At 40.6% G+C, this 24679-nt stretch overlaps 1 protein-coding gene across 4 annotated transcripts in view; it reads right to left on the bottom strand.

Annotated features, from left to right (window-relative positions):
• The window catches only part of LYSMD2 (LysM domain containing 2), a 34902-nt gene that overhangs the window by 3414 nt on the left and 6809 nt on the right, over positions 1–24679 (bottom strand). Inside the window, exons 2-3 of one of the 4 annotated variants that reach the window (XM_019442115.2) lie at positions 15921–15977; positions 11458–11925 (exon numbers count right to left, since the gene is read on the bottom strand). The exons of 1 other annotated variant lie outside the window; for it this stretch is intronic. In XM_019442115.2, coding sequence (XP_019297660.1) covers positions 11458–11925; positions 15921–15932 — 480 coding nt within the window. In that variant the 5' untranslated portion in view covers positions 15933–15977. Of the gene's footprint in view, positions 1–113; positions 2218–11263; positions 11433–11457; positions 11926–15920; positions 15978–24679 lie in introns of those variants that run through there. 2 more of the 4 variants (XM_019442116.2, XM_019442117.2) reach the window with 2 other exon arrangements.

Genomic DNA, 24679 nt, shown 5'->3' with positions numbered 1-24679 from the left:
GCTCCTCCGCGCCCCACGCCATCGAATTTTCACCTCAGCTCCTTCTTGGGAGGCACAGAACCGAGACAGTTTGGTAAGATAACGAAGCACACAGGCTTAGGAATCTGACAGACCTGGTTTCAAATCCCAGCTCCTCCAACACCAAAGGTCTCAACACAAGCTTAGCTTGTTACTTCTTTCATTCAGCCTGTTTCCTGGTGTGTAAAATAGGTACCCTCTAGCCTTCACAGGGTTGTCGGGAAGATTAAATGAAAGATTATATACATGCTTGTTTAGAGGAGACAGATAGGTAGGTAAGTAGATAAAGAGACAGGATATATAAGAGAAAGAAAATATTTAGCAGCAGATGATACTACTCTCTTTTCCAATGAAGAAATTGAGATGACTGATTTGACCAAGTGCCTACAGTTCTTTAAATGTATGAGCTGGTATTTCTGTCTGACTCTGAAGTCAAGATAAAAGTGCATGACTAATGGGACCAAATTATGGGATCTTTTAATGCCAAATTGACTGTGAGTGAAAAAATTAGATTTCTATATCAAAGAGCCTGAAAAAACAATAGCCGACTAGTAAATGGACCCTCTATCTCCTGATTTCTTACTATAAGCTGAATCTACACAAATAGTACAGTGAAAGCTTTTTTTTCTTTTAAAGGTACTACATTAAAGCATCCTTTGTGTAGAGTGGGTTGGTCTTTTGTGTTCTAGTTTCTTGGTAAAGGAGAGAAGGTGAGGGTGGGAAAGAGAGGCATGAATAGGCAGGGGCATTTAGGAGACAAAATTAAAGTCTAAAAATCCTAAGTATCTCTGGTCTAGGTTAGGCTTCAATGTGAGTGATTTAAAATAATTCGAATACCTTATCCATAACAGGTTCAGGTATATCGACTCTGCTTTTAATATCCCCTTCGGTTTTTTTTTCCTATTTATCAGCTAGCATCCACATCCTCCATCCTAGTATGTGGGCTTCCATTGGCACAGAACAACTGCCCCCTTCCCCACTCCAGGGTGAGCATATGACTCATTCTTGCCCTTTGCAGTGTCACAGTGTCCTCGCTTTCATGATAGGTCACAGTCCCATCTTGGAATGATTCAGAGATGCAAGGACACTTTTGCTGGGTCTGGGAGGGGAAAGGTCCTCCATTTTCTCTACCAGGAAGAGCAGCAATCTGTCCACTTCATGGAACCCGAAAACAAGGCCACCTTGGAGGAAAGCAATCAGACCTCTGAATCAAAGCCTAAAGCCAGAATACCCTAGGGCCTTTGTGTTCTTGAGATAATAAATGCCATTGTTTGTTTGTTTGTTGTTGTTTTGCCTAAGCCAACTTGAGTTAGGTTTTCTGTCTCTTGTAAATGAAAGAGCCTTCACTGATACAGTGCTCTTTGAAATGCTTATTGGCAGGGGTCTACCATTTTCTGAGAATAATGAAGGAGGACAGAAATTGACAGGGAACACCAGATCTCATTGCTGAGGCAGAACTGAGAACACCAAGCATAAACTGTGAGTTCCTTAAGGACAAGCACTTTTATTTCTATAGCTTCCTTGAGGCTAACAAAGATCTTGTACAAACTAAGTGCTTAGGGTGGAAGGATAGACAGATAGATAGATAGATGTATTAATTAAAACAGGTTAGAGGAACAGGCATAAAAGATTAACCCCGGGAGGTAACCAGAAAGGGACAGTAAGTCATCTGTTGTGTTACTCTCCCTTTAAATACACCCTCACCATCCAATCGATCCCCAACTCTTCTTGAGCCTGTTCCGAACTCCAAGAGGCTGACCTCTTAAGAACTGCATTACCTAAGCCATGTCGTTGGCATTCCAGTGGGAGTTCCAATGGAAGGCACCAGCAGAAAGACAGCACCGTGAATGACTCCAGTAGCTGCATTCCTCTATGGCAGAGTTCCTGCCAGGTAACCCCTCCCTCATCCCAGGCTCCAGCTCTCCCCGTGTGGGGTACACCACTTCTTCCCCTGGCCCTTTAAGCCTAGGGGTAATATCTTCCTGCTGTTGCTAGTCTCAGGTTGCTTCACCATCCCTTCTTGGTTCCCTCAACCCTGCTCCCATTCTATAAATGTCCCTTGACTAGGGGCGCCTCGGTGGCTCAGACGGTTAAGTGTCTGACCGGCTCAGGTCATGATCTCACGGTCTGTGAGTTCGAGCCCCGCATCGGGCTCTGTGCTGACAGCTCGGAGCCTGGAGTCTGCTTCAGATTCTATGTCTCCCTCTCTCTCTCTGACCCTCCCCCACTCACTCTCTCTCTGTCTCAAAAATAAATAAACATAAAAAAATTTTAAAAAAATAATAAAAATAAATGTCCCTTGACTAAATTCTCTTTGGCCACACCCCCTGAGCCCACTGTTTCTTGCCAGAACCCTGACCCATACATCTATCATTCAAAGCAAGACAGGCCATCACAGCCAGGCAAAGGGCCAGTGACAGGAATACAAGACAAGGTGACTGAGTCAACAGCTGGGTACAGTTAAGGAGCACAGGGAGTAACAGGGTTGTCTAGGTTCTTGTGCATCATCCCACTGATTCACCCATAGAATTGCCTCTTGAATTAGTCTATAAGCTTCTGGAAGTTGGAGACTGTGCTATCTCCATCTCAGTATCATCAACAAGCATTTCAGGTATACATTCACTCTACGGTCTAGACTCTGAGATGATACACAGGATGCCAGCATCAAGGACACCAGAGATATCCAGACACAGTTAGCATCAACGTGGGGAACAATCTAAGAACCGGCAGATTTGAGTCTGAAGGTGAAAACAGGTCAATGAGTTTAATACAGGTAGTAGTTGGAAACATGGGCTCCGGGGCCATACTTTCTGGGTTCAAACCCTGTCTTTGCCACTTTCTAATCATTAACGGTTCTGTTTTCTTTTCTGTAAAGTAGGGATAATAATAGTACCTCCCATGCAATATGATCATTATGAGGATTACACGAATCAACTCAGGTATTTAGAACAATGCATAGCCCCCAGGAAGCCCTCAAAAATAATGATAATAGTTGCTATCATATTATTAAATGTGGTTAAAAAGGAGAAAGTAACAGGCAAGGGCAGATCCTAACATGTATTCAGCAGATGAGAAGGAAGGAGGTAGGAATTTCTCACAATAAAAAATATTTCTCCTACAAAGTAAGAATACATAAAAAAATTTCATACAGACATGCCTGGATAATTAACATTATATGTTGTCAGTGCCCTGAGGTGTGTAAGCTTTATGTTTTTTTGCCCGAAGGTGATAAATTTGATCTTAACTTGTTCTCCTCTACAAGTAGTGGCTTGAACCAACTGCACAGGCTGCAAACTCTGTACCTGTAGTAAAGTTAAGGAATTAACCAGCCATGCAAAAAGCTAGGAGTGGGTGGGGAGGGGGGAGCATTCTGGGGAGAAAAAGCAGCTGCAATGCCCCAGCACAGTAAAAATGTAGTGTGGCTGAAGTGTAGGGAGTAATGAGCAAAACTCCAGGCTACATAGGACCTTGCATGCCAAGGGATAAAATTTAGGTGTTACTTTAAATGTGATGAGAAGCCACTGGAGGGTGAAGGGAGTGACACAATCTGATTACAGTTAAAGGGCACTCAGGCAGCTTTGTGGAAAATGGACTGGCAATAAAGAGGCATCAGTGGAAACAGGAAGCCTAGTCACGGAGGAAACCACAACAGCACAGACAAGAGACTAGGGATAATCCCAAACAGTGAAATGATGTTTTAGGAATGTTTTATACTTTTATCTGAACATAGATGGGTCTAATGTTCTGGGAATGTCACCTCACATAAAGCTAAGAAAAGTCATGATCCAACCCAAGGAAGAGCTGGAAAACTCTAGAGTTTTCCCAACCTGGCTCTGTTCAACATTTCCTAACACCCAAAATTTACTTTATTTATTTATTTTTCCAAGCACAGAGCAGCTCAGATGCTATCAGGTGAAAAGTTTGAAATTCCTCTGAACTTTTGTCTCCTAGGTTTAGAACTAGAAACCTTGTGTTGAAAGATCTTGTCAAAAGTTTAAGACTTTCAATATAAGGAAGAAGTCACTATAAGAGTTTTCCATGAATGAATGGACTCCCTGGAGAAAGAAAGAGGAGCTTCTATTAAATCTCATCCAGGGCACACACACTTGTCAGGAGTGTTACAGAAATAAACACTGAAGCTCTGGAATATTCTAATCCTGGTAGTCCATGATTACCAGAGATAAATGATTATGTTAATAGTAAACAGTCCAGTGTATTCAAATTCTATTATGCTTAACTGCAACTGTAATAAAAAGCCATCAAGGTTTGCTGTTAAAAACATATATAGAATAATGATAGCTGCCTCAAATTTTGGATATCACAAGGATTTGAATTGTCATACCCTTTGAAAATTGTGGTTTTCTGGCACTATCACAATGCAGATCTGGGTTGTGTTCGGAACACATAAAGCAAAGGACAGTAAATTAGGACTCTTAGAAGATATTATGATCCCTTTTCTCCACCCTCCCCAATATACAATATTTCCTCCACTCTACTGCTAGAGTTATCCTTCTTTTTTTTTTTTTTATGTTTATTTATTTTTGAGACAATGAGAGAGACAGAGTGCAAGCAGCGGAGGGGTAGGCAGAAGGAGACACAGAATCTGAAGTGGGCTCCAGGCTCTGAGCTGTCAGCCCAGAGCCCGATGTGGGCCTCGAACTCACGAACCGTGAGATCATGACCTGAGCCAAAGTCGGATGCTTAACCGACTGTGCCACTCAGGCACCCCTAGAGTTATCCTTCTAAAACAAGATTGGATCATACCAGGCCTTGGGTGGATGGTGGAGAAGGAATTACCTTTGGGGAAGCCATGCTGCCTTCAATATAGAACCCAACTCCTTTGGCTTTAAAAGGAAAAAAAAAATTATTCAATTTATTTAAAAAAATTTTTATTGTCTATTTGCTTTCGAGAGAGAAAGACAGAGAGTGAGCATGAGAGGGGGAGGGACAGAGAGTGAGGGAGACACAGAACCTGAAGCAGACTCCAGGCTCCACGCTGTCAGCACAGACCCCGATGTGGGGCTTGAACTCATGAACTGTGAGCACCGAAGTTGACGCTCAACCGACTGAGCCACCCAGGCGCCCCTCAATTTATTTAAACTAAAAAAAAAAAGTTCACCTATTTCTCCCACCCCTCTGTTCTCCACATTTCTTAAAACCCAATTAATGCTGAGAATAAAAAGTGTGACCTGTTCAGAGTGACAAAGAACTACCCTGTGTTTTTTGTGGGCAGATGAGTCAGGGATAGGGATAGCAATCAAATACTTTCATTTCAAAATTCTCTCCCATGCTCAGGATGGAACAGCATGACTCAATGAAATTGGTCACTAAGAAACAGATTACAGAAGAATTAAGTACGAGGTAACAAGGTGGCCACAAGATGACAACCATGGTGACATTAGGTAGAACAAGTGCTATCAATAATTTAAAAACTTCTTTAAAATGATTGCCCTGGGGCACCTGGGTAGCTCAGTCGGTTAAGCATAGGCCTTTAGCTCAGATCATGATCCCACAGTTCATGAGTTTGAGCTCCGCATGGGGCTCAGTGCTGACAGCTCAGAGCCTGGAGCCTGCTTTGGATTCTATGTCTCCCTCTCCCTCGGCCCCCCTCCCGCTCATGTTCTGTCTCTCTCTCAAAAAAAAATAAACATTTAAAAAATAATACTAATAATAATAAATAAAATAAAATGATTCCCCTGTAGGGGTGCCTGGGTGGCTCAGTCAGTTAAGCGCCTGACTTTGGCTCAGGTCATGATCTCGTTGTTCGTTTCTGTTTCTTCCTCTCCACTCCTTAAAAAAGACAAACCCTTCCAAAAACATTTCAGGATACATTCAGAACTAACATTTTTATAGCACTCTGTGGCTTAGAATATATGCATACATACATACAACTTTCATTTGATTATTATTATTTTACAGAAAAGACTTAATTAAAGAACTCTCTCCAGATCATTTTCTAGTAAGTGCTAGATTCACCCATCAGCCCACTGTCTCACACTCTTAAGTTCTAGGTGCTGGGGGCAATCAGACTCCTCCAGTGCCATGTGCTAATTAGGGGGAATAGGATTTACTTCCTTTCCACGCTATTTCAGAAGAACATAGGAGGCACCGTTTATATGAAATCCCCAGAAAAGGCCAATCTATAGATTAGAAAATATATTCGTGGTTGCCTAGGGCTAGAGAAGGAAACAGGAAGTAACGGGGATCTTTTCAGGGTGATGGCACGGTTCTAAAATTGGATTGTGGTGATGGTTGCACAACTCTGTAAATTCACTGAAAGTCCTTGAATACACTTAAAATGGGTTTATTTTGTGGTATGTAAATTATACCTCAATAAAGCTGTTTTTTAAAAAAGAATACATGAGAATCTATTAGACCTCAAACACTTCTGGTAGGGGAAGTGTTAAGAAGCGACTGGAGTTTAGCAGTTCACTGGAAGAAAGTGAGAAGACCCTGGGAATAAAACTGGACAGGAAGTGATTGAGGGCACTGAAGACAATGTGGCCTCTGGAGAGGGGAGCAGACAGGCGAGCTGCCAGGGGGAAAGCAAAGAGACAAAGAAAAAGTTTATGCAAATAATAAGTCCCCTCCCTGTCTCCTGCCCACTTTTAGTCTGTATACTGTTTTCTAGATGTTTTTCCAGGGTTTCCAAACAAAAAGCTCACAGTGGCTGGCTAGCATCAGTGAGTTTCCTCTAGATGCTTGCATCTGAGAGGAGCTAACAAGGTCACAAATGCCATAGCTAAATCTAGAACACGGGGTGAGGGAAAGGGCCTTAATGTCTCAGTAGAGATAAGCACAGCCAGGGAAATTCCAGCCCAAGCAAATTCACGTCTGAGATCTGAACTGCCCTTAATAGTTTCTCAACCCAGCCCAAGTAGTTTCAGTCTCCCAGACCACTTCCTCAAATGCGTCTTTAGTAGAGATGCTCAAATATAACCCTATGTTTAATTTGACGTAAAAACCCCCTGCTGGTGGAAGGGGAGAAAACCAGCACCATCCCAGTAGCAGCAACCTTTCCGTAGGCTGGACAGCGAGCCTCAAACCACACTTTGTAAAATAAGTCACTCAACCCCTACCCTGGCCTCCACCTTTCAGGGTCTGCTCCAGGGCCTACTGATTTCACAGTGGTCAGGCCTGTGGGTCAGGTCCATACATATGTGGAGGACCTGCCATGTGCCGGCCTCGGGCTAACACAGAATGTCCAGAGATGAGTTGGACAAGCAACATGGCTTCTCAAGTAGCTATAGGCTAGTGGAAAGCAGTAGTGGAAAAAGTCACCATGAATAAAAAGAGGAGTGCATGTATCATCTTGTAGCCCCAGCATGAGGCAAAAGGACTCAAACAAGCAAGGCTCAATAAAAACAGGTTAAAAAAAAAAAAAGTTGGGGGCTCCTGGGTGGCTCAGTTGGTAAGGCAACTCTTGATTTCAGCTCAGGTCATGATCTCACTGTTTGTTTGTGGGATCCAGCCCTGCATCAGACTCTGTGCTGATGGCGTGGGGCCTGCTTGGGATTCTGTCTCCCTCTCTCTCTGCCCTCTCCCCTGCTCTCTCCCCCTCTCAAATAAACATTAAAAAAAACAGCCAAAAAATAATAAATGCCATTATTAATAATAATGACTTTAAAAGGAATGGTGGGAAGGGTCCTTAAGATATTTTCTAAGGCCATGGCAGAAGAACTGGGGTCCCTCAGGCTTCAGACGTGGCCAGATTCTTGAACATCCACATTCTTCTTTCCTATAGAGAAGCCTCCTGCATCCCTGGGCCCATCTGTAGGGCAGAGATACTCAAATAAAACAGTAAACAAGTAAGCAGAAAATATACAGCATATCAACAAATCATCTAGAACCCAACTACTTCCCACCACCTCCTTCTCTGCTGCTCTGGTCCAAGCTGCCATCCTCTCACCTGCATTTATTACAAAGCCTTCAACTGATCTGGTTTCCATGCCTTGGCACTCGCCCACTACAGCCTGTTCTCAAAGCAGCATCCAGAGTGATCCTTCTAGTGCCTAAGTCAGATCATGTCATTCTTCTACTTGAACTTCTCCAATGCTTCCCAACTCACTCAGAGAAAGAGCCAAAGTTCTTACAGTGGTCTTCAAGGTCCAAATACATGCCATTGCATTGTAAGCACCAGGTACACTACTCCTGGAACTTGCCAATTATACTTCCACCTCAGGGCCTTTGCACCACTGGCTGTTGCTGCTGCCTGGAATGTTCTTCACAGATATCTGCACCCCCCCACACACACACACATACAACTTGCCTCCTTCTCAGTGAGTTCTTTGTGGCTATCCCATTTTAAATTATAGCCACCCCCACTAGCCTTCATTATCTCCTTTCCCTGCTTAATTTTCCTTCATATTGTTTATCAATACCTGGCATAAAACATATTTCGTTTGCTTACTTACTGTCTCTACTGACTAAGATATAAGCTCCATGAGGGTATGGATTTCTATTTATTCGCTAATGTATCACCAAAAAGACAGAAGCTGGAAAAAAAGACAAAAAAGGAAAAGGAGATGAACAATAAATACTGTTGGGAAAACAAGGCAGGGAAGGGGAAAGCAGGTGTGAAGGAGGGCTGTAATTTGACAGAAAGCAGTCAGGAAGGCTTCAGGGAGGAGACACGTAAGCAGTGAGGGAGCAAGTCGCACTGCCAAGGTCAGCTGCATAATTTGCAGGGCCCAGTGAAAAGTGAAAACGTGGGGCCCTTGTTCACAGAGTACTAAAAACTTCAAGATGGCAATAGTAAAGCATTACACCAAATGCGAGGCTCTTCTAAGCATGGGGCTCCGTGTGACTACCCAGGTCATACACCCATGAAGCAAACCTTCCATGCAGTGATCAGGGACAGAGTGTTCCACATAGATGAAACAGCAAGTGCAAAGACCCCAGGAAGGACAGTGCTTTGGGAACAGGCCAAGATGCCATGCTTGTAAAACATGAAGATTGCTGTGCTCCTTCTCTGCATATTCTGATCCAGTAGGCTCAAGGTCAGTTAGGATTCTTTATTTTTAGTTTGCCCCAGGGCATTCCCTTACCCAGGCAAGTTTGAGGAACATATTTATTCCCATATCTTGGGATGTACCCTGCTGCCAGCCATCAAGCATCACTCAAGAAAACCAGTTTCTGTTTTGTTCCCCTGAAAACCAAGGGTTGACAAACAGATCTCCATCTTCACCCCTTGTCAGAGTCACTGTTCTGGTAACACGCTGGTACCTAAAATACTACTGGCTGTTACCAGTCTCTCCCTCTGAGGGACTGAATTCCTGCCTGGTTCCCAGCTGGGTGGCTGGAGAGCTGTCATCAGCAGACAGGCTTCCCTGAGAGTTCCTGCTCCTCTCAGTAACACAGAACCATGCCTGGCTATTGCCAGACAGGGGATATTAAAGTCGAATGTTTGCCTGGACTGACTCTTAATTTCCAGGTGACTGCCCTGGGTCTCTAAATCTCCAACATATCATCACCTATTCCTTTAAACAATTATTTAAATTATTCATAACCTTGGTAGTCAATATTTGAAACTTAACTCATTCAACTTCTTTCTGTTCAGTCACGAAAAGAAAAAAACCTTTCTGCCTTTTTAGCTTCCACCTAAAATCTCAACTTACAACGAGTAAATCCAACTAATATCTGTACATGTGAATTAAAGCAATAACTTCACTGTTACAGTAAGAATTATCACTTTCACTGGTTCTACACAACCAGTGGAAGAGTCTCTAAAAATTTCATCAACTATACTTCAGGGCCCAAAGGAAATGATACACATGTAATAAACCAGTGGTCCTCAATGAAGAGTGAGTTTCTTGCTGGGGAATATTTGGCAATGTCTGGATGGAGGCTGGGGGTCTTACTGGCATCTAATAGGCAGAGCTCAGAGATGCTGTTAAACATCCTACAATGCACAGCACAACCTACACAAACAAAGAATTATAGGGTCCAGAATATCAATAGTGTTGCAGTTGAGAGAGACTCTTTGAGGGTATAGATTACAGTTCCCAACTCATTATACTTAACATCTTAAAACCAAGTCTTCATGAAAGTAGTGAAGAATCTGGTTTACACTTTACCCGAAAGGGGTGATAAGGTTATGAGTAACAGGATCTATATTAAGCAAAAGCATAGATTAGAAAGCATTTGATGAAAAGTAGAGAACTGCAGTCAGCTGTTTCAGAGCTGTAAGTAACGCAAGTGCAGCTGTGTACTAATTCAAATTGCTCTCAGTGAATAAACATACTTAATATCCTTACCTTTCATCCATCTTCCCATCTGTAAACAGGTTAATTATACCTACCTCCAAGGCTCTTTAGGGAAATCAAACTGAGTAAGAACAAGATGGAACAGGACAAATGTAGTATCTGGCACACAGCAGGCATTCAGCAGAAGGTAGTTGCTGATACTCCCCAACTCTGCTCTTCTCTGGCTCTGACCCAAACCAGGCTTTATTGATATACATAAGAACTGTAGTTCTATGTTCACATTTGCAAACTCCCAGGAGGACGGAAAGGGACTACCATAGCATAATAATATCAGTATATGCCTGCACAGCAAGATTCCTGGTCTCAAAATGATCTGCTAGGTAAACATATAGTTCCAACTTGAATGTGCAAAATAAATTACTCAGTCTCTGTCATTCTGTGAAGGGCCAGGAAGAGTTTCTCTTTAAGAGAAAGATACAGAGAAGATCGCCTTTCTTCCCATTGCTGTCTTAGGTGTTTCAGGAAAGAACATTGAAAACTGATACAGAACTCAGATGTAAAAAGGCCACCACATAGCTCAGAGTTAATTATAAGTAATTTTAATGAGACAATATGTTCCCTCAGGTTTCCATGTTATTCCCAGAAGTGTAATGCAATACGCCCAGGACACACACACTTATAAATTTATAATAAACACAGCTCTTCAGCTCACCTAGACCCCAGTTCTGGGCTGCTGCTTAGCGACAGGTGTCACATTCACAGTTGCCAGTGAGCCCAGGGGTGTAATTTCACTTCTAAATAAAGCAGCATAATCGATAGAACCAGAACCATCCGGCGGAGACAATCGTACCATCCCTGACATCACAGCGCTTGTTTACAGAGAAAACAAAATTCTCTGCCCCGAGTCAACACCTCAGTTCAGCTTTGAATACTGTGATCTGGCCTGAAAATCGGGTGAACTTAGCTCCCAGGTCCTCTTTGGCTTTCTTCACTGATCTGGGCGGTGTCTGGGCAGGACACCGGGAACTCGATGCACCTACCTGGGGAGGGAGCCTCGGAGGCCTGCCCTTCTGGCTACAGAACCACCTTTGGAGACCACTGCCGGGGTTCTCGGCGCGCGCTGGGAGAGAGCCTGGGGACAGATGGCTGCCTGCCCGACGCCCACTACTCCGTGTCCCGCCACGAGCCCCCGCCCGTGCCACCAGCCCCAGCCGCCGCGGCGCGCCCTGCTCACCGTGACTCCGTATTTGAGCGCGATGCCCTGTAGCGTGTCGCCGGCGCGGACCCGGTGCTCCACATGGCGCTCGATGACGCCGGCGCCCAACGGCGCCCGCACGCTGGCAGTGCTGCCGTACGAGCGGGTCTTGGTGCGGGCCAGGCTCAGCGACAGCTCGGCCTCCTCGGATTCCGAGCCTGAGCGCGAGCGCGCGGGCGGCGAAGGAGCCGAGGGCCGGGGGGCTCGGGGGCCGCCTTCCCGCAGGGACAGCGCGGGCGAGGAATCCGCCATGGGTCCTGCGGAGGCCGCCAGGTCGCGAAGCTCGCCAAGGGGGCGGTGCCTTCGCCGCTGCCGCCTCTTCCTCGGCCTCACAGGGGCTGCGGCAGGCCGTTCCGCGGGGGTGGCGGGCTGGAGGCCGCGGCGGGGAGCTGCGGTCCGGGCATGGCGGGCGCCCCCTCCTGCGCGTCCCACCTTCCCCGGGCGCACCTGCAAGCGGAAGAGCGAGACAAGCTCCCGCAGCTGCCCGGCAGACCGCCGCGGCTCCACCCTGCTCGCCGGTGCCGGGCAAGCCCTGCGGTGCCGGGAAGCGAGGCGCACTGAAGCCCGCGGCCGCGGGGGCCGAGAGGGGCCCACCCTCAGGAGTCCTCGGCCCCGGGGGGGACCCTGCACCGAGCCCACAGAGCCTAGCGAGAGCCCTGTCCCGACCACTACAAAACACCAAAGCTTTGCTCTGCTTCCTGTATTGATTCCCCAGCACGCCAGCTTTCTCAGACCTCCAAGCTGAAGGGTACTTCCCTCCCCTCACCCGACCACCCTGATGACCTCAAAGTCCACGTCACAGAAAACATTAAGGCCACTGAACACACACAGATTCTCCAGGCCCATCTCAACATTTTGGGAGGGTCGAGGCCTTTCGGCATCATACCAGAAAGGATAGGCCTTTCAACTTTGAACCAGGTGGGTGACTTCAAACTAACCCTCCGGTTGTTTGGGTTTCACGCTTCCCTGCGCACCTGTGCCAATTTTAGTCCTGAGCTGCCAGGCACAAGTGATTAGTTACAGTCAATTCTCCTGGCTCACCAGCTGCATCCATTCTCGTGGCTCACTATTTAAAATACACTATCTGCACCCATCTTTTTTCTTCTCAGTTCCCTCTTTAATAGGCTGCAATAATAGCTGCCCAAAGTATTATCATTAAATCCACCAATGACCTCTTGTCTGTATTCTTCATCTGAACACTCTTCAACATTCTGACTTCTAACAGTATTCTACATAGAGTGGGTATGCATTTAATCAGAGTCTGATGCCACGATTTCTGTTCTACTCTGGACAGCTCTACAAGAGGAGGTACCCTATACGCAGGTCAGGAGACCGGAAGTTTAATTCATTGGCTGAAGTTTATGTAGCTGAGCTGGTCAGAGGCAAAGGAACTAGAGCTTAGGAGACACCACAAAGGAGAGGAGAGGAGCAAGTGGCCCTAACATCACCCTCCCACTCAAAAATTCTTCATTGGCTCCCTGTGGACAATGGCATTAACGTAACTCATACTGGCACCCAAAGTATTGTTTCCATTTTTATTATCCATGCTCTGGCCATATCCTATCTACAACTTATCCTATATACATCCTGCCAGAAAGAGCCACTTGAACTTGCCCCTCTTTCCTACCTTTCTGTTTACATATGCTATATGCCCCTGTAATGCCACTCTTCAAATGCTGTCCATATTTTTTAAAAATTTAAAGCCCATGCCAAATGATACATCCTCCAAGAAATCTTTTCTGATTCTTCCCATGTGTCTCCCTCCCCTACCTGTCCAATTGTTATTGTTTCTCCATTGAATCCCAAGGCAGTTTGTACCTCTTGTTTAGCATTTAACTTGTGTTTTGTGTCATGTACTATCTCCTCTACACATGCTCCAGTGAGGTGTAACTACATCTTACTCATCTTTTTAGCACCAGAAGTACCTATCTTAGAGCCTTGAATAAAGCACAAGTAGTTAAATTGAGGTGTAATAAAAAGATCCTGGAAGGTAAAATGGATTCTTTAGCAAGATTGTGCCATACATGAATTTTTGAGTAGTGTCCAGTGTGCCCATCTCAGGAACTATAAGAGAGGTGGAATGGCAGAGTTTCAATATATAACAAGGTCAGATAATACTTCAAGAAAAAGAAATAGTCCTCAAAGAATTTGTGGTCTAGTAGCAAGAGAGCATATAATGTGTCTTCCACTAAGGAAAAGTTTATAAGCACTGGAAGTTTTTTTTTTAATTGTTTTAATGTTTATTTATTTTTGAGAGAGAGAGAGACAGAGTACGAGCGGGGAAGGGGCAGAGAGAGAGGGAGACACAGAATCTGAGCTGTCAGCAGAGAGCCCGATGCGGAGCTCAAACTCAAGAACCATGAGATCATGACCTAAGCAGAAGTCAGATGCTTAACTGAAAGAGCCACCCAGGTGCCCCAAGCACTGGAAGTTTTTATTTGAAGATTAATGAACTGGATTATATGAAGTGTCATTTGGAAAAAGTTAATTGATTAATTAGGGAAATACTACAAGCTGTATTTCCCTTTTGGAGATTCACAATGAACATTAGAATACTGAAGGCTCTAGAAGGCCTCCAGTGGTAAAGTAAGCTATTGGATTTGGCTTAACACTGTATTTCCCAAGCTTGTTTGACCATGGAAACCCTCCTTCTCATAAATTTAGCAGTTTGGGAAAGGCTAAGTTAAAGGGGTGAAATACAGGCCTAGATAAGGAACCAGAAAGATGACCTTGACAAGTCAGAGATTACCGAAAGATAGAACAGTAGGTACGAAAATAAGGGGCAGAAAATGAGTCAAGCAGGAAAAAAGACTAAGTGATGATCTCTTAATTACTTTACAAAATGACCAAGGCCTCTGTAAAAGTGCAAGTAAACAAAAAAAGTACCCAAAAAATAGAGATTCAAAAGCCATCCCACTTCTCTCTCATAAAGGCAAATTTCTAAACTATCCCTAGTTATTTTCAATTTCACCAGCCCTAAGAAATCCTGGGTCATAAAACACCTCCAAATAAGTTATAAAATGCTCTGAAGTAAGTTCTATACAATCCTCAGAATTTTCTCCATGATTCCTTTTTGTGATCTTCACAAGAGTTTCCTGTAGATCTCAGGAATGAATCAGCTTGAATTCATACTTATTTGACATTTTATAATTAGGGTTCTTTGTGAGTTTTTTTTTCCATAGACATTGGGGCTGTTTGCAAATATTCAATCTTCCTGTAAGTTTTTTGATGATTTATCCATAATCCAAATGATAAAAGCTAATATCTACAATTTGTGGATTAGAGTGAATTTTATATATATTTATTTCTCCTTCATCAACCAGAATGTCAATATTGGTGTTCTGTGTATCTACCTACAACACAGAGCAAACTTCACAATTAATGGTGAAGTATTAGAAGCATTTCCTTTGAGGTCAAGAATAAGAAAAGGGATGCTTCTAAGAGACTCTTAAAAACTGAGAACAAACTGAGGGTTGGTGGGGGGTGGGAGGGTGGGTGATGGGTATTGAGGAGGGTACCTTTTGGGATGAGCACTGGGTGTTGTATGGAAACCAATTTGACAATAAATTTCATATATTGAAAAAAAATAAAAAATAAGTAAAACTAAAAAAAAAAAAAAAGAAAAGAAAAGGAATGCTTCTATTACTGTTTCTATTTAATTTTGTTCTGGAATACCTAGTCAGTGCAGTAAGAAAAAGGAGAAAGGGAAAGGAAGACTGAAAAGAAATAAACTGTTGTTTATTGAAAATAGACAACACTAAAATGTTTACACGCAATACAAATAATGTCTACATCGGAACTATCCAAACTTCAAAGTTATAAAATAAAAGATCAATATGCAAATATCAATTGCATCAACCAATCAGAAAATATATTGTGGAAAAGATGACCTTAAATATTTAGGAATAAAGTTAAGAAAACGAGAGCCTGCTTTACATGGAAAAACTATAAAATTCTACTGATAGATACAAAAGAAGATGCAAATAAAAGCAGAGATTTACCATGTTTATGGATGGGAAGATGCAAAATAATGAAAATATCATTTCCTTCCCAAACTAAAAATAAACTCGTTGAAATTCCAACCAAGGGGCGCCTGGGTGGCTCAGTCGGTTGAGCGTCCGACTTCTGTTCAGGTCATGATCTCACGGTTTGTGAGTTTGAGCCCTGTGTCAGGCTCCGTGCTGACAGCTTGGAGCTTGGAGCTTGGATCCTGCTTCGGATTCTGTGTCTCCCTCTCTCTCTCTCTGCCCCTACCCCACTTGCACTCTGTCTCTGTCTCTCAAAAATGGATAAACGGTAAAAAAAAAATAAAAATAAAAAATTCCAACCAAAATCCCTATAGGATTCTTCAAAGGACATGACAGGCCTGTCTTAAAATTCATATGGAAGATAAGAGCTAAGAAGAGAAGACGTTTCTGAAGAACTGAGGAAGAGGGACTTACCTTCACAGCCATCAAGATTTACAATGCAGCCATGAGAACTACACCATTGTGGTAGTGCTGCCAGAATAGACAAATATAACAAAGGGACAACGAAGAAAGCACAGAAACAGGCCCATCCATATCAGAGAAGTTAATCTATGACAATGAATGCTGTTGGCACAGTTAATCCTGTGGGAAAAAATGAAATTAAATATCTTCCATACCATGTATCAAAATCAGTTACAGATTGAAGATCTAATTGGAATCTTCTTTAACAAACTTTAACACTTTTAGAACAATATCTTTATAACCTTGAGATAGTAAAAGATCTCTTAAGCAGGATACCAAATTACAAATCACAAAGAATAAAAAAAGGCTGGTACATTCTATATATCAACATTAAAATTTTCTCTGCCTTGAAAGGTACCTTAAAAGTTGAATAGATAGGTATAAAATGGAAAAATATATTTGAATACACATAACTGACAAAGTATTATTATCCAGAATATATTAAAATGGCTATGAGTTATAAAAAGACAAACACTAAAAAAAATGATCAAAATTTTTCAGGAGATAAAACTCAAGTGGCCAACAAACCTAAGGAAATATAATGTTACCACTAAGCAAAGAAATTCAATTTAAAATTACAATTTCATAGGCATGAGATTAGCAAAAATTAAAGAACTGGACGGTTCTAAGTACTGGTGAAATTGTCAAACAAAAGGAAATCTCACATAGTGTTGGCAATATAAATTGGTGCAACTGCTTTAAAATGCTACGTGATAATATCTAGTAAAGTCAAAGAAGCACCTCTCTGGAGTTCTGGTTCTGGCAAGCTGGAAGGTCTCAACTAGTATGAAGTCCTCCTACTATAAATATTTTCAATTTAGATTAATTTTTCAAATAAAATTCATAACTAGGCTGGTAATTTAAAAAGGGACAGCTTTATATATCAAAACGAGGAATTTGAAAGCTAGAACAAGAAACAACTTGCCTAAACTAATATATGAATACATAAAAAGTCTGAACAGTTGTTATAACCATTAAAGAAACTGGATCAGTACTAGAGTTAAAAATCTTGTTACCAAAAAAAAAAAAAAAAAAAAAAAAAAAAAAAAAAAAATCAGCCTCCAGAAGATCTTGTTGGAAGATTCTATCAAACTTTCAAGGAAAACACCAGTCCAATCTTATATAAACTCTTTCAGAGAACAAAAGTAGCAGGAACAATGCCCAAATCAGTTCAGTGTATAACCACACACCCAATCCTATAACTATGACCCAAACCAGCTGAGAAAGGCATCCTACTCAGAAACATGGATCTAAGAATCTTAAGACATTGTGAAGCCAAATCAAGCAATGCTTACAAAAAATAATCCATCACGAACATGGACTTTATCCCAGAAATCCAAGGGTGCCTTAATATTAAAACATTAATAGATTAAATGACAGAATAGATGGAACTGAGGAATGAATCTAAGAAAGGATAAGACCTTTAAAAAGAAAAAAAATTTAAGTTTATTAAAATATATTAAAGAAGACTTAAATGAAAAAAAAACACTATACTATGTTTATAGACAGGAAGACACAAAATACAAATTAATCTGTATCTTCTGTGCAGCAGCAATTAATATCCCAATATAGGTTTGCAAGAAACATGACAAGCTAATTCTACAGGTGATATGGAAGAGCAAAGACCCACAGACAGCCAAGATACTTCTGAAGAATAAGCAAAGGGAAACTGCCTTACCAGACATCAAGAATTATTATGGAGCAATATTTAGGACAGGATGTTATTCATGCTGGGAGACTAATGGATACCAATAGTGCATCCAGAAATAGAATCATAAATGTATGAGAACTTCATCTATGACACAGGTGGCAGTGTAGATCACTGGGAATGGCTATGAAATAGAAGACTTCAGGACAATTGGTCATCCCCATGCTAGATCTCCACTTCCTACCACATACAAAATTTAACTTATGATGGATTACAGACTTCAATATGAAAGATAAAACTTTTAAAACCTTCAGAAGAATATACAGAAAAATATCCTTATGGTCTCAGGATAAGAAAATACTTCTTGGGGCACATGGGTGGCCCAGTGAGTTAAGCACCAACTTCATGATCTCATGGTTCATGAGTTGGAGCCCTGCTTTGGCCTCTGTGCTGACAGCTCAGAGTCTGGAGCCTGCTTCAGATTCTGTGTCTCCCTCTCTCTCTGTCCTTGCCCTGCTCGCACTCTGTCTCTGTCTCTCAAACATGAATAAACATTAAAAAAAAAAAAAGAAAATACTTATTTATCAAGACAAAAAAGCATTATTCATAAAAGATTGGTAAGCATGAGAACATTAAAATTAAGGACTTCTGCTAACAAAAAGATACCTTAAAGAAAAATTAAATTAGAAGCTAGAAGAAGATACAGATGTCCCAGGAAACGAAAACATTTGAATAAAATCTTTGAATTGTACTTTAGTATTCAAACCCTAGCTAACTCTTAATTTTTTTAATGTTTTTATTTATTTGGGGGGAGGGGGCAGAGAGAGAGAGCGGGGCAGAGGATCTGAAGCAGGTTTTGCTCTGACAGCAGTGAGCCCAATGTAGGATTCAACCTACCAACCAAGGTCATGACCTGATCCGAAGTTGGATGCTCAACCAACTGAGCCACCTTGTGCTCCAAACTCTAGCTAAGTTTTATATGAAAATCAGGAACCAAAGAGATTCTGAAAATCTAGGTATTCTTCATTATTTGAACTTAGGCTATCTGAATTTAAAAAGTGCATAAATACTGATAACAAAGAATGTTTCATTTGTAACATATACAACCAACCAAAGGTTAATATCTAGAATATTTGAAAAGCTAACTCCTACATAACAACAAAAAAACACAAATACCTCAATGGCATAACTAGAATTTTATAGAAGAAAAAAATCTTAGTGGTAAATAAACATGTGAAAAATGCTCAACCTCATTAATAATCAGAAAAATTCACCTTAAGGCCACAAAGAGTAACTATTTTATATTCATCAGATTGGCAAAAGTTTGGCAAGACCAGTTATTGGTGAAGGTAGGATTCTATGCAGTGCTAGGACAAGTACAATTGGTACAATCACCTTGAAAAGCACTCTACCATTATCTTGCAAAACTGTACATGTTCATTTCTACAAATCAGAAATTCCAAAACTAGAAACTGTATATGCCCTGTTGAAAACCTTGCACCTATACACCAGGAAACATGAGAATGTCCACTGTAGCAATGTTCAGAATAACAAAAAACAGATGAAACAATTACACATCAAAAGCAGAATAGAAAAGCAAATTGTGCTAAACTTATATAATTGCATGAACAGCTTTTTTGAGAAATAAGTCACATGCCATACAATTCATCCATTTAAAGTATGTGAGTCAATGGTTTTTTGCATATTCATATAACATTAGCTTTTTTTTAGTTGTGGTAAAATATATAAAACATAAAATTAATTACTTAAAAAATGTTTTTGATATTTATTTTTTGAGAGAGAGAGGGAAAGAAACAGAGCATGAGTGGGGTAGGGGCACAGAGAGAGGGAGACACAGAATCTGAAGCAGGCTCCAGGCTCTGAGCTGTCATGACAGCACAGCGCATAACGTGGGGCTTGAACTCATGGACCGGAAGATCATGACCTGAGCCGAAGTCAGATGCTTAACCAACTAAGACACCCAGGTACCCCTAAAACTAACTACTTTAGCCATTTTAAGAAAGATTTTAAGTAAGCTCTACACCCTGTGTGGGGGTTGAACTCATGACCCTGAGATCAAGACTCACATGCTTTACTAAGTGAGGCAGCCAGATGTGCCCACTTTAACCATTTTTAAGTATACAGTTTGGTAGCATTAATTACATTCACAGTGTTGTGCAACCATCACCACTGTCTATTTCTAAAACCTTTCATCACTCAAACAGAAACTGTAACAGCTAAGCAATAACTCCCCATTTTTGCCTTTCCCAGTCCCCAGTCACCTCTAATCTACTGTCTCTATGAATTTGCCTATTCTAGATATTTCATGTAAGTAGAAACTTAGAATATTTGTCCCTTTGTGTCTGGCTTATTTTATTTAGCATAACATCCTGAAGGCTCATCCATACTGTAATATGTATCTGAACTTCATTCAGATGAACCTAGAGGGTATTATAAGTAAAATAAGTCAGACTAAGAAAGACAAATACCATATAATTTCCCTTATATGTAGAATCTAGGAAAGAAAGAAAGAAAGAAAGAAAGAAAGAAAGAAAGAAAGAAAGAAAGAAAGAAAGAAAGAAAGAAAAAGGTAGGAAGGAAGGAAGGAAGGAAGGGAGGAAGGAAGGGAGGAAGGAAGGAAGGGAGGAAGGAAGGAAGGGAGGAAGGAGGCAAGGAAGGAAGGAAGGAAAACTCATAAATACAGAGAACAAACTGGTGGTTACTAGAAAGGTGGGCATGGGGGATGGATGAAATAGGTAAAGGGGATTAGGAGGTATAAATTTGAAGCTCTAAAGTAAACAAGTCACAGAAATGAAAACCAAAGTATAGGAAATAAAGCTAATAATACTGTATTAGGCTGTATGGTGACAGATGGTAACTACACTTACCGTGAACACTGGGTAAAGAATTGTTGAATCACTATGTTGTACACCTGAAACTAATATAACATTGTCAAATACATTTAAATAACAAAAATATTTTTAATAGAACTTCATTTCTTTTTATGGCTGAAAAATATTCCATTGTATGGATATATCACATTTTGTTTTTCCATTTATCTGTTGATGAACAATTGGGTTGTTTCCAACTTATGGCTATTATAAATAATGCTGCAATGAACACTGATATATAAGTATCTGTTCAAGTGCTTGCTTTCAGTTTCTCTGGACAGATACTCCGGAGTGGAATTGCTGGGTCATATGGTAATTCTATGTTTAGGTTTTTGAGGAACCGCCTAACTGTTTTTTATAGCCCTTGTAGCATTTTACATTCCCACTGTTAACATGCGAGGGTTCCAACTTCCCCACATCTTTGCCAACAAATATTTTTTCCTCACTCTGTGGCTTGCCTTTTCAATCTTTTGACAATGTCCTTCTGAGAGCAGAGGTTTTCAACTTTAATCAAGTGCAACTTACCAATTTTGTCTTTCATGGATCTACTGTTGGTGTTGTCTAAAAAGTCCTTGCCAATTTCAAAGTCACCTAGATTTTTTCCTATGTTATCTTCTAGAAGTTTCGTAGTTTTGTGTTTTGTATTTAGATCTCTCATCCATCTTGAGTTAATTTTTGTGAACAGGAAAAAGTCGGAACACTTTTGGGTGTTCAATTGGGTGTCCAATTGTTCCAGCACCATTTGTTGAAAAGACTATCCTTTTTTTTTTTTTTAATTTCTTTTAATGTTTACTTATTTTTGAGAGAGAGATACAGTGTAAGCAGGGAAGAGGCAGAGAAACAGAGGGAGACACAGAATCTGAAACTGGCTCCAGGCTTCAAGCTGTCAGCACAGAGCCCAATGTGGGGCTCGAACTCACAAGCCATGAGATCATGCCCTGAGCTGAAGTCAGACACTCAACCAACTGGGCTACCCAGGCGCACCAAGGCTATCCTTTCTTCATTAAATTTCCTTTGCTTCTTTTTCAAAGATGAGATAACCATATTTGTGTGAGTCTATTTCTGGGGTCTCTGTTCTGTTCCATTGATTCATTTGTGTTTCACCAATACCACATTATCTTGACTACAGTAGCTTTATAGTAATTCTTGAAGCTGAGTAGTGTAAGTCCTTTGACTTTGTTCTCCTTCAGTATTATATTGGCTATTCTGGATCTTCTGTCTTTCCATATAAATTTTGGATTATTTTTTTTTAAGTTTATTTATTTATTTTTAGGAGGGGAGGGGCAAAGAGAGTGGGAGAGACAGAATCCCAAGCAGGCTCTGTGCTCTGAGCACAGAGCCCAAAATGGGGCTCAATCTCACTAACCGTGAGATCATGACCTGAGCCAAAATCAAGAGTCAGATGCTTAACCAACTAAGCCATCCAGGCGCCCTTTTCCATATAAATTTTGGAATCAGTTTGTTGACATCTACAAAATAACCTGCTGGGATTTTGATTGCATTGCATTAAATCTACAGGTCAAACTGAGAAGAATGGACATCCTAACAATATTGAGTTTTTCTCTCCATGAACATGAAATATCTTGTCATTTATTTAGATCTTCTTTGATTTCTTTCATCAGAGTTTTGTTGTTTCCTCTCACATAGATATTATAAATATACCTAAGTATTTTTTCTTTCTTTGCTTTTTTGTGGGGAGGAGGGTACTAATGTAAATGGTGTTGCATTTTTAATTTCAACTTCCGATTATAGGAAAGCAATTGACTTCTGTATATTGACCTTGTATCTACAACCTTGTTATGACTTAGTAGTTCCAGGGTTAATTTGTTTGTTTTTTCGATGATTATTTGGGATTTCCTACATAAAAATTATGCATCTATAAACAAAGACAGTTTTACTTTTTCCTTCCCAATCTGTATATAACCTTCTCCCAACCCTTCTTTTCACATTGCATTAACTACGACTTCTAGTCAATGTGGAATAGAAATGGCAAGAGGAGGGACACCTCAGTGGCTCAGTCAGTAAAGCATCCAACTTTGGCTCAGGTCATGATCTTGAAGTTCTTGAGTTCGAACCCCAAGTCAGCCTCTGTGCTAACAGCTCAGAGCCTGGAGTCTGCTTCAGATTCTATGTCTCCCTCTCTCTCTGCCCCTTCCCCACTCACACACACTCTCTCTCTCTCTCTCTCTCTCAAAAAATAAACATAAAAAAAAAAAAAAAGAATTGGCAAGAGGAGACAACCTTGCCTAGTTTCTGATCCTAGGGGAAAAGTATCTCACTTCTCATCATTAAGTATCATGCGATCTGTATTTTTTTTTTTTTAGCCGTTGTTTTTCATATTAAGGAAGTTCCCCTCTATTCCTAGTTTTCTGGGAGCTTTTTATCATGAATGAATGTTGAATTTTGTTCAATGCTTATTCTGTATCTATTGGTATGATTACATGATTGTTTTCTTTAGCCTGTTGATTTAATGGATTACATTAGTTTTTTTGAATGTTGAACCAGACCTGCATACCTGGAAAAAATCCCACTTGGTCATAATGGATCATTCTCCCTATACATTGTTAGATTCAATCTATTAATATTTTGTTGAAGACTTTTGCCTCTATTTTTATGAAAGATATCGGTCTGTAATTCTTTTCTTGTAATGTCTTTGGTTTTGTTATTAGGGTAATACTGGCCTAACAGAATGAATAAGGAAGTATTCTCTGTGCTTCCATTTTCTGGAAGACACACAGAGAATTGGTATCATTTCTTTCTCAAATGCTTGGTAGAATTCACAGGGAAACCATCTAGGCCATGATAAAACTAATAAAGACTATAGTAGAAATAAATTAAATGGAGACTAGAAAAACAATAGAGAAAAGGGGGAAAAAAGTTGGTTCTTTGAAAAGATCAACAAAATTGACAAATCTTTAGCTAGACTGACCAACAGAAAAAGAGAAAAGAGTCACATACTAAAATTAGGAGTACAAGAGGGGACATCACCATTGACTTTACAGAAATAAAAAAGATAATAAATACTATGAAGAATTATATGCCAATAAATTAGATAACTTAGATGAAATGGACAAATTCCTAGGAAGACATAAACTAATGAAACTGACTCAAGAAGATATACATATTCTTTTTTTTAAGGTTATTAATTTTGAGAGAGAGTGTGCATGCAAGCAGAGGAGGGGCAGAGAGAGAGTGAGAGAGGTTCTACACTCTCAGTGCACAACCCAATGTAGGGCTCAAACCCACGAAACACGAGACAATGACCTGAGCCAAAATCAAGAGCCAGACCCCCAACCAACTGAACCACCCAGGTGTCCCTACATATTCCGAATATATGTAGAAAAAGCAAAGAGACTGAATTAGTAATTTTGAAATTTCCAACAGAGAAAAGCCAAGGCCGAAAGGCTTCATGAGTTAATTCTACTTAACATTTAAAGAATTAATACCAATTCTTCACAAATACTTCCAAAAAATAAGAGGGAATACTTTCTAAGTCATTCTATAGGGCCAATATTACTCTGATACCGAAACTAATTAAAGACATCAAAAGAAAACTACAGACCAACATTTCTCATAAATATGGAGGTAAAAATTCTCTGCAAAATATTAGCAAATCAAATCCATCAACATGTAAAAAGGATTATATACCATGGCCAGATGGGATTTAACCTAAGAAAGTTCATTGAACATCTGAAATATCAATATAATATACCATATTAATAAAACAAAGGGAAAACCCCACATGATCATCTTTATGGATACAGGAAAAAAATTTGGTGAAATCCAACACCCTTTCATGATAAAACTATCAAACAAAGTAGGAATAGGCAGAAACCTCAAACTGATAAAGGGTACTTATGAAAAGATACCATCAAGAAAGTGAAAAAAAAGAACAATCCACAGAATGGGAGAAAATATATGCAAATCACCTGTCTGATAAAAGATATATAACCAGAACATATTAAAAAAAAAAACTTTTACAGATCAACAATGAGAAGACAACCCAATTAAAAAGAGACATTAAGAAAATAATCCCATTTACAACTGCATCATAAAGAATAGAATACCTAGAAATAAATTTAACCAAGGAGGTGAAAGGCCTGCACTCTGAAAACTATAACACATTGAAGGAAGAAGGTGAAGATGATACAAATAAATAGAAAGATATGTTA

The sequence above is a fragment of the Panthera pardus genome, unplaced genomic scaffold (genome assembly GCF_024362965.1).
Source record: "Panthera pardus isolate Hobbes unplaced genomic scaffold, ASM2436296v1 HiC_scaffold_24, whole genome shotgun sequence".
NCBI classification, from domain to species: Eukaryota; Metazoa; Chordata; class Mammalia; order Carnivora; family Felidae; genus Panthera; species Panthera pardus.
This window is presented reverse-complemented; position numbering and strand designations above follow the sequence as displayed.